The sequence below is a fragment of the Melospiza melodia genome, chromosome 2, assembly GCF_035770615.1.
Source record: "Melospiza melodia melodia isolate bMelMel2 chromosome 2, bMelMel2.pri, whole genome shotgun sequence".
In the NCBI taxonomy this organism is placed as follows: domain Eukaryota; kingdom Metazoa; phylum Chordata; class Aves; order Passeriformes; family Passerellidae; genus Melospiza; species Melospiza melodia.
In genome coordinates this window covers 88740961-88750578 of record NC_086195.1, presented here as the reverse complement: position 1 = coordinate 88750578, position 9618 = coordinate 88740961, and the positions used below count along the sequence as shown (strand labels likewise).

The 9618-nt window shown below is 39.3% G+C and overlaps 1 protein-coding gene across 1 annotated transcript; it reads right to left on the bottom strand.

Annotated features, from left to right (window-relative positions):
• Nucleotides 1–1153: 1153 nt before the first annotated feature.
• On the bottom strand, nucleotides 1154–5465 carry C2H13orf42 (chromosome 2 C13orf42 homolog). Its single transcript, XM_063150331.1, has 3 exons — nucleotides 5052–5465; nucleotides 2226–2373; nucleotides 1154–1386 (listed from the first exon to the last, which is right to left on the bottom strand). The coding sequence occupies exons 1-3, from the start codon at nucleotides 5463–5465 to the stop codon at nucleotides 1154–1156; spliced, it is 795 nt and encodes a 264-aa protein (XP_063006401.1).
• Nucleotides 5466–9618: the final 4153 nt, after the last annotated feature.

Sequence of the window (9618 nt, the reverse complement as noted above, 5' to 3'; positions counted from 1 at the left end):
AAAAAAATCTAAGTAAGTAAAAGCTTGATCCCAAACACCTTAGCAAATTCTTAAGACAAAGTATGAGCTCTGACAGGCAGAGCGTGGGTCTTATTAATTCCAAGTATCACATGGAATACATATCCCCTTTAAGATGAAGAGAAACACTTCTAGACTTCATTCATCCTGATATATTGTCTTTAATGATGGAGTAGCAGAATTCCAAATATTTGGTATAATCTAAAGGTGATGTGGTGGCTTTGTCTGCAAGTTCTCTTCTGGCCCTGAGAACAACCTTTGCTCCAATTTATTCACAAAGTGTTCTCCATGACTTTAAGCTTTTCTAGTGAACGCTGGGGTGCCTAGATTCATCAGCTGGGTGTTAGATGAAAATTAGCACGTGGTGTAACCATTTGAAACAAGTTGCATACATTTTTGGGTGCAGTGATTATTTTGATGCATCCAACCACAGAACCATTTCTAATAGCAAGCAGAGTACAAAACACACTGGAGCACACTATTACCCTAAACATAAGTTTCTAACGCTGATTCCCTCACTCCAGCTCTTTTCTGCTCGTGCTGCAGACTGAGTGTATCTTGGTGCTGCTGTATACTCTCAGAACATAAGAGTCAATGATGGCACGTACAAATTTCACAAACAACAGAAGGAGAAAATTCTGCTTCACTGCTCTGACATTGGAAACACCTCTGCAAAAACTCCAAAATATTTGCTGAATTCCTTGAAATGCTTTGCAGTACTGGAGTCAGAAGAAAAATTACTGCACCAGGCAATCTCTGAATCATTGCTTTCTGTAACAGCACTAGAAAAAAAGGCTTGTCAAGCTGGAGTTCCCCCCCACCAAGCTGAATGACAAAGCAGTATTGTTAGGCACAGAAAATTTGATGAGTTAAACCCTCATATGAGTCCAACATTGGAATAGCCATGGCTTAAAATACGTAAATACGTCCCCTGTGAAGAACTTTCAGTGACTGCACAGGTCATTTCTGGAGTGTAAGTGATGGATCAGTGGTAAAAAACAAAACAAAACAAAACAAAACAAAACAAAACAAAACAAAACAAAAAAAAAAAAAGAAAAAATTTGAGGTCTTACATGCCCTATTTCATATATTCTGTCTTCAAGTGAAAAGGGAACAAAGAGGGAACATTCTTCTTTCAACATTCTTTCTTGCGTGTTTTAGGTTTAAATTTTAAAGTGCTGTATGCCCCTTCCACAGCTTTGGGCAGGTACATGGGATGCCTTTCCAGCCTTTTCCTAGAGCCAGTGGTTCTCCTCTGACTGTTTCTTTGGGATTGCTTAGCTGCTTGGGCAGTGTCTTGTGAGTATCTCCGGGGAGCCCGAAGGATCCAGTTTGAATGCAGACTGTGTTCACTCGTACTGGTAGCAACTGGAAGACAGAAGACAATCTGGGATTAACAGCTTGTCAGTGACATTTTTATCTGCACAGTGAGAGAACACAGCAAGGGTGGTTGCTGGGTCCTTCCTGGGGGCAAGATCAGGAGACAAACCTGGTTTCACTGCAGGATATCACTCGGGATGGGATTCATTTTATCTAGAATTCCAACACCTGCAGCATAAATATGTATGTGAGAGCTAGTCCCTTCAAATATACTCTTTGGGCACTGCTAAAATGACCATAATCACCTTAGCTTCAGTTAATTACCTTAGCCTGAAGCAAAGGTGAGAAACATCTATATCCCTCTGCTGATTATACAGGATGACCTTAAATTGGCACATCTTCATTTCTTCGGGCAATCTCATTTTTTTTCTGATGGAAACCTCCAGTTATTTAACCTAATCATCAAATGACTTCTTTTTTGAGAGTTGTAAAGGAGTCACCCAGTCATTTCTCAAAAAAAAAAAAAAAAAAAGTGAAGAAAAAAATACATTTATACTTTCTATAATTCTCCATAGACAGCTTGAGATACAAATGCAAGGGTGGAGTTCAGCCCTGAGCAGAAGGCAAGCACTATTCCAACCCTGCACGTGCTATATTTGCCATGTAATGACTGCACATAAAATAGTTGCACCCATTCAACAGGGAACAAGTGACATATTACTGTAATTTCACATATTGCATATAATGGTCCTAGATTTGGGAAACAAAACTAGAAGACAACTGATTAATTAAATAAATTAATTAAACAAATGTGATGTCACCATGCCTTTCCTTCCTCTACCCTCTGCACCCCAAAACCCATCATATTTGGCTGGTTTATACTGCACCATCAAAATCGACATCCACATTTGGCAGATCCACGTCAGGAACTCTCCGCCATCTCTCTGAGTCCAGGTCTGCAATCACTGAGTCGAAGAAGGCTATTGCTTCTCTTACATCTGAACTGGACTGTGTGCCTTTTCTTTCCATAGATGCCTGTTGATCAGACAAAGGAGAAAATAGTTAGCCAAGGGTTGGGCACAATGATTTCTTAATGAGCATACTCTATATGAAAGATGTGTTTGATGCCACATTTCAGGCTGTCAGAAAATAAACACAGGTCCAAACTACTCCACAGTGTAGAAATCAAAGAAAGCAGGGCAGCAGATATCTAACCAATATCCATCCTGTTGCATGTTCAACAACAAGTATCTTCCACTTGGGCACTACTGGCCAGGTGTTTTGAAATCCCTCAGAATCCATGTACCAGGCCATTTAATTGGGTGGCTAAGTGACAGCTGGGCTTTATGACCAAATTTATCCTGCCTAGCACTAGGTTCCTAAGGAGACACACATTAGAAATGTAGTCATGCAGGGCTCCTTCTGTAATTAATGCTGGGCTCCAGTAGCTTCAGAAGATGAGTCAGGCCTTAAGTAGGCTGAACCCTCCTCTGCAGGCAGCTCTTTCTCTCAGCTGAAAAGGGATTGAGGGGTAACTTTGTTACTAATAAAAGCATCTTATTAAAATGCCTAGGTTAGGTGAAATTAATCCAGATCTAAATTGCTGAAGTCTTTTTGAAATTAAAAAGGATGGTGTGCGCTAAATTATGAGTCATTCAACACTGTGATAATTCCCGCAGGAAAGGCACACAGGTTAAAATTAGGAGCCTGTCTTGATGAAAAAGGAAATGCCTATCTATAAATGCTGAAGCAGTCATAAAACCTGGGTTAGGGATTCTGAAGGTACAAATGGGATGAATAATTCCTGCCAGGCTCTACCTAATGAAGGGACATATATTTTCCTTGCTGGTCCAAGTCAGGTATAGTGTCAGGCTGCAATACCAGCTCAGAAAATTGCTACCCTGGGTTTCAATGAGAGAAAAGGATGCATGCCATGTCACACCTCTGAAGGACCAGCCTGTTCCCTGTGCTGTGGAGGCAGAGAGATGAACTAGCTGATTCCCCTCCTGACATTATGGGTTGATTGACATCCTGAGAAGTGTTAAAAGATAGCTGCTACCACACATCTACTGGAAATAGTGACTGCTATTATGACTAAGCCCTTATTGGTTAAAAGGCATTTTAAAGACATGTCAATGTGCTCCCCACATGTGACCCACCTCTCTTCTTTTTTTCCACTAGACACAAGTGGCACATTTTGAATCCATAGTGAGATCCCAGGACCCAGGGATCTTTGGATCAAAACTCCCATGGGGACAGGTTTGTCTGGACAAATTACCTTCCTATAAATCATGCAGCAGGTTAGAGAAAGAAGTGAATTCCCACTGATAAGTAATTTAATAAGAGCAGGTAGCCTGGGACAAAACAATTCAAGCCTGGTGATAACACAAACTTTGCAATCTGTGGACATAAAATGTGTAGCTAGGAAGAATAGTCTGAATTGTGTAAAAGGCTTCTTGACCTCTCTCTAATTTTTACGAAGCCAGAGGTGTGCAGCTGTGACTCTGCCATTTGTGTTGGCAAGAATACTCTGCTGGTGTTCCTGTCTGTTTCCAAGGGGATGGGTGATGGAGTGAGCATGCCAGTCACTACCAGGACTGTTCATTCACAGGGCCAAAGTCAGATGACAGCATTCTTAGCCTCAGACTGTGGGCAATCCAATTGTTTGCCAAAAAACAAGTTAAGCTTTGGTGTTTTTCTTAAGCAGTATTTTCCGCAGCACATCTCAGAAGTTCACAAACCATTCTGACACTCTGCTCTGTGACAGAACATCTAAATATGGCAGCAACATTATGTAACGTCAACCTGGCCTAATCAGTAATTTCAGCCCGACATCCCTTCTTCCCACCGTTCCCATTATTATCCAGCTTAAAGACTGCATGGGATAACCTGTGACTCTCCTGTTAAAGTCTTGTTTGCAGTCATGTTACCTAAACAGATCAATCCACTTGCTGCAGTCCTTTGTTTTGTCCTCACTGAATCAAGTCCAGAGTCAAGGTAACCACTGAACTGTCCAGTGACATGCTAACCTATAAAGCTTTTATTTCTAGGATACATGAAAATAATCTGCACCAAAGATGATATTCCATTTTTATTTTTGTATTTTCATTACAGTAAAGGGTTAAGAATTTCACTGTCTAGACATGACCCACCAACTTATTAATGAACAGAGAAAGGAAACCTTAAGAATTCCTCATGCCCCACATCCTACCAGTAGAGGTTGCACTGATGCTAAATGTAGCACTACTGCTCAGAAAAAAAAAATGCTGTTTGTTTCAGCGAATTTATAATTATTTTGTGCAAGTAATTTTGTCAATAATAAGACTGCCAGGAAACCCAGAGATTACTGCATTTGTCAGTCAAGCTGGACTTCACTAATCATAGTGAAGGACTCAGAGGTACTTCAGTAGAAGGTCAGAGCTTGCTCTTTCATTTCCAACATTTTCCATACTTAGAATTTTTTCCTACTTTCTCTCTCCCAACATTTCCCCCCTCAAACAGAGACATATACATTTCTTTCCATGACCACTCATTCATTCCTAATTTTACACTGCTTAGAAAGAATCTCAACGTATTTAGCAACACTTAAATTGGTGCAAAAGAAAAATGACAACTGACTGAAAGCAGTAAAGCAGAAAATCAATACAGGTGACATAGCTTTGATGATTTTGGTGCTTAAGATTAAGCATATGGCAAAAGTTCTTTGAAATTACCTTAGAAGGTTCTTTGGAAGGAAGTGGAAGAAATGACTTTTTTCCAGTTTTGGATGATCTTGTGGATGCTGGAGAATCTGAAGCCATATGCATGGATTTCAAATTATTGATGTTTTCAAGATATTTTTTCCTCAAGGCTAGCAGATCCTGCAGGTACTTCAAGCAGTCCTGAGTCTTAGTATACATCCAGTCTCTGTCTTCCTCTTTTGGCTGAAAGCAAGAGTCGATGCTGGTTGTACTTCTGCACTTTTTTAGCGGTTCACTAACTTTTTCCTGCTCACCTCCAAGGACATACATGGAAGTGCTGCGGATCAGTCTCACTGCAGAGCCAGCTCCATCACTGTAAGGAATGTCATCTGTCACGTTTCTTCGCTGGGAGTTGGGGTGAAATATAGAATGGATCTTTTTGAACATAATGTGTCACTTCCTCCCCTTTATACTTTTTCAGCTCCTTAATTTCACACTGGATCTGGCAATCAGCAGCAGTTACCTTTGCCCTCAGCAGACAAGCAAATTGCCACTTACTGTTATGAGAAGGGAAAAAAATCCCCGTGGCTGCACCAATTGTTTTCAGTCTAACATTGTGAGAAGCATGATGGTAACCCAGAAATGTCTTTTCTATTCCATTTGTTTCTGTGAAAGATCTTTATCCTCTCCTCGGTTTAAAATATAGCTGAGGAGGTCAAACAGCATGCTTTGACCTTTCGTTTGGTGTCTGGTCCCCATAAAAAGCATCAGCACGGAGGCAGGACTTCCCTCTCCCGCGGTTCCTGCGCTCCTTTGGGTTCCCGGGGCGCGGCTGCGGGCGGCCGGGGGCGCTGGCCGTGGTGCTGATCCGCTCCCGACCGCCGCGGGGGATGCTCGGGAAGAGCCGGCTGGAATCGGCCTCCACAGGGCCAAAGTCTGGGTGGAGAGGAGTAGTTCCTGTCGAGTGGAGTCCAGCTGCTGAAAGAAGTGGCTCTGGGCTTCACCTGGCAGTAACCAGGAGATGGCTGCAGCTACCTGATAGCTCGGCGCTGCCAGGAGCCCAGCGGATTCAGATGTCAGGCTCTGTTACACTCAATACAAAGATGTCCTGTGTAAGGGATGCTGTAAAATAAAACACTCTTCCAAAGTACTCTTCTGGCAAAATGTTTCAGAGGAACACAAGAATTTGTATCCTTCCACATTAGTTGTCCTCCTAGATTGGTGCAAGAACATTTAATAGAGCAAGTTTGATGGTTGGTTTTTGGCTGAAGGAACTGAGAAACTTTGACTTTTATTGGCATGCTGGAGGCATGGCTAGTATTTGTGACTGTGTGTCCACGTGATGTATGCTTTGGAGATAAGCAGATAGTGAACTGAGGCAATCAACAACAATTTAAAAGCAAGCAGACATACTCCAAAGGGTTTTCAAAAGAGTTTGTTCAAAAGAGTTTTCATAGCTGATCCCACCCAAGCATTGACTGCTTGAGAAAAATTAATTATTTTCAAACCAAATAGATATCACCCTGCAAACACCATTGAGCAAATTTCTTCTAATGCCTCTGGAAGTGCTAATTGGAGGCTGAGGCATCCCAAGATGTGCAGGATCTCAACAGGAAAGACAGCTTGGCACATAAATTTGTGCCTATTGCTTTGGGAACTCTGAAAACTGGACACTAAACATCAACCACAACCATCTCAAAATGTTCCTTTTATTTATAGCTTAAGTTAGTATGTACTTATAACAACTAAGAATTGAGGCAAACCAGTTTTGCCACTTTTTCTGCCTTCTAATAGTAGCAATTCCCATTGCAGCTGAAAGCAGCCTAGAGATTGTTCTGAAATACAGTCAGCTGTTTGGTATCTAGTACTTGTACAGAAATATTCCATTATTGATTCTCTCTAAAGGTTTACTCAATCCTCCAGCTAGATAAGAGATTAAGTGGACTTTATGCTAGCATAGATCATTAGAACAGTGAAAAAAATATGAGCTTTCTCACCAGATTTACCTGCCTGAGATAAAGTTTCGGGTCATCAATACTAACAATAATAGTAATAATAATAATTCCATCTACATATTGATTTCCTTTTCAGAACAAAAGGCTGTAAGGGGGTTTAAATACTCTGTCCTGAGTGAGGGACATAAATATCTGTCACAGCCATTTCAGGGAACTTGTTTACCAAGTTAAGAAACTGAGATTTTTTTTTCCAGAATAACCCTGATAAAAATGTACATAGATTTGCTACATGGGATTATGGTCTTTGTTTATAGACATGATACCCTAGCAGTGAGCCTCGGAGCACTCTAAAGCCTCTTAGTTCTCTTAGTCAGAAAACCCATAAATCAAGAAAATCAGTGGGAAATCAAGGGGAACTCCACTGAGAAACTGCTTATAGTATCAGAGATTATCTTTCAATTGCAGATTGATTTATAAACTCACCTGGGTTTATAAATAGCAACAGGGCAAAGAAAAAAACAGAACCAACCAATGAACCAGAAAACTCCCCAAGGTTCTGTTGATGAAACCACAGGAAAAGGTACACCTGTGAAGAATAAATCTGATCATATGCACTGCATTTGAAAAACATTTCATATGGGCCATAGCTTTTCCTACCCTGCTTCAACTGAATACTAAAAACATATGCTGACATCTCACTAATTTAAAAAAAAAAAAAAAAAGAAAAAGCTTTCAGGCTCTAAAGAGAGTTCTCAATTTCAAACATGCTCATTCCCAATTTTTTTAAAAGCTTGCTGGGTCACATTCATTCTGTGCCAACACATGTGTCATTCCCATTGTTCATGGTGTTGTTAAAATAAGGAAGTATTAATAAATGCATGAAGCAATACAATAACTGCATTATATAATAGAATTTCATTTGCAGTCATAAAAGGTCATTTACAATTATTTCAGACATGAATGTTTTATTCTATGCTTTGGTAATGGGCAGTGAGACAATCTTTCTCTCCTATTGTATATTAATTTGTTTTCTTCAGAGAATCTACTGTAATTTAAATAGCTCCATGGATTTAAAAATTTAAAGGATGACATAAAGGATATACTCTACTTTGTTTTCTAAGAAGAGAAATGTCATTAGAAATGGTTTTTGAGGTATTTTCCTTTAAGACATTTGCTTTTAAATGTTTCCAGAGTAGTGTTTCATTTATTTATACTCAAACTGTTTCCCATGCACCTGTAAGTGTCCGTTTTTAGGTAAATAATAGGGCAATTATAATTCAGCCACAACCACAGATCACAGGTCCCTTCCCCACAGTTACTGCTGTGGACTGAATATGCTACTGTTATCTAAGACAACTGGTAACTAAAAGTGAGGGTCTTATTCAAGAATTATTTCCTTCTGCACAGACACTCATCAAATGCCACATACAGCTGAAGAAGAAAATTTAATTCTCTTAATTCAAAGTTCCAAATTCATGGACAGCTATTAAATCATAAATAAAGACCTCTCAAAGAAAGAGCTTGTGAGAAGCAGATCAAATAGACCAGACTCATCAAATAGACCACACTAAATATTTAATGGCATCTAAGATTACTGGCTTTGACAAGGCAATGCTCACACCTTGCTTGTTCATTTGGCTACTTGAATCTGACTTCATTTACTCAATGTTTTTTGTTTCAAGTCACTTTTTTTCCTATTACTGCTTTCAACAAGTCTGTCTTCTTTGCAGGTACCAGCGATCTAAATTCCATTTAGCAACACCCAATCACTTCCAAAACTGGTTTTTGTTGGTTTTTTTTCTAGCCCTGGCAGAAAAAAAAATCTGCTCCCGATCCTCTATGACTGGATAGGAAAGTCAAGTTAGAAAATCCAATATATGTGCTTTGTTTATCTAAATTAACTACACAGTTGGAAAAAAAAACCATAAAATCAAATGTACAGATAAATACACTTAAGCATTTTTATCAATAAGTTATTTGTCAAAATGCATTTTTTCTCTTGAATAACATGCCAAAATGCATAAAATCTCTTTACTTGATGGTTAAATTTCATCATGAATGAAACAAAGAAATGTCAAATCATCCTTGAAACAAAGTTCTGATTTCAAACAAGAAAATCTTTGATTAACTGTAGATGTCAACGTATTCTTTTTCTATCACAAAATTTTATCAATCTATTGTATCATATCAGTTAGGATAATACATTTTATTATATTTAAAAATTTAAATGAGAACACCTTCTTTGCTTTTAAATAAAAAAAATTCCACACATAAAATATGTGAGTGGATAGCAAAGTTACTGAGGCTTGTGCTATTTTAGCTAGCTCAGAAATTAGAGCACACTTGTCAGCCTCTGGTGAACTCTTCCATGTCTATGTAGCTGCATAAAAAGTAGATTCTTTGGACAGAGCTAATTGAGAGTCCAAAACAGAGGACAACATAGTAAGTAATTCACAACAGCAAGAATCAACACTTTGCTGCCTAGTCCCTGACTATTTCATGTATTTCATTGAAGTTCTGCAAAGACACACACACACACACACACACACACACACACACACACACACACACACACACAGCCAGTTAAATATTTAAGAGAAAGACAATAAATGCAGAGCATGCTGAGACCACAGCTCAGTTCTCAA

Coding starts and splice junctions, on each gene's coding strand:
- C2H13orf42 (XM_063150331.1), bottom strand. CDS start 5,465: ATGTTCAAAAAGATCCATTCTATATTTCACCCCAACTCCCAGCGAAGA. Junction 2,374..5,051: donor CTTCCAAAGAACCTTCTAAG/GTAATTTCAAAG, acceptor TCTGATCAACAG/GCATCTATGGAAAGAAAAGG. Junction 1,387..2,225: donor TGTGGATGTCGATTTTGATG/GTGCAGTATAAA, acceptor TCTGTCTTCCAG/TTGCTACCAGTACGAGTGAA.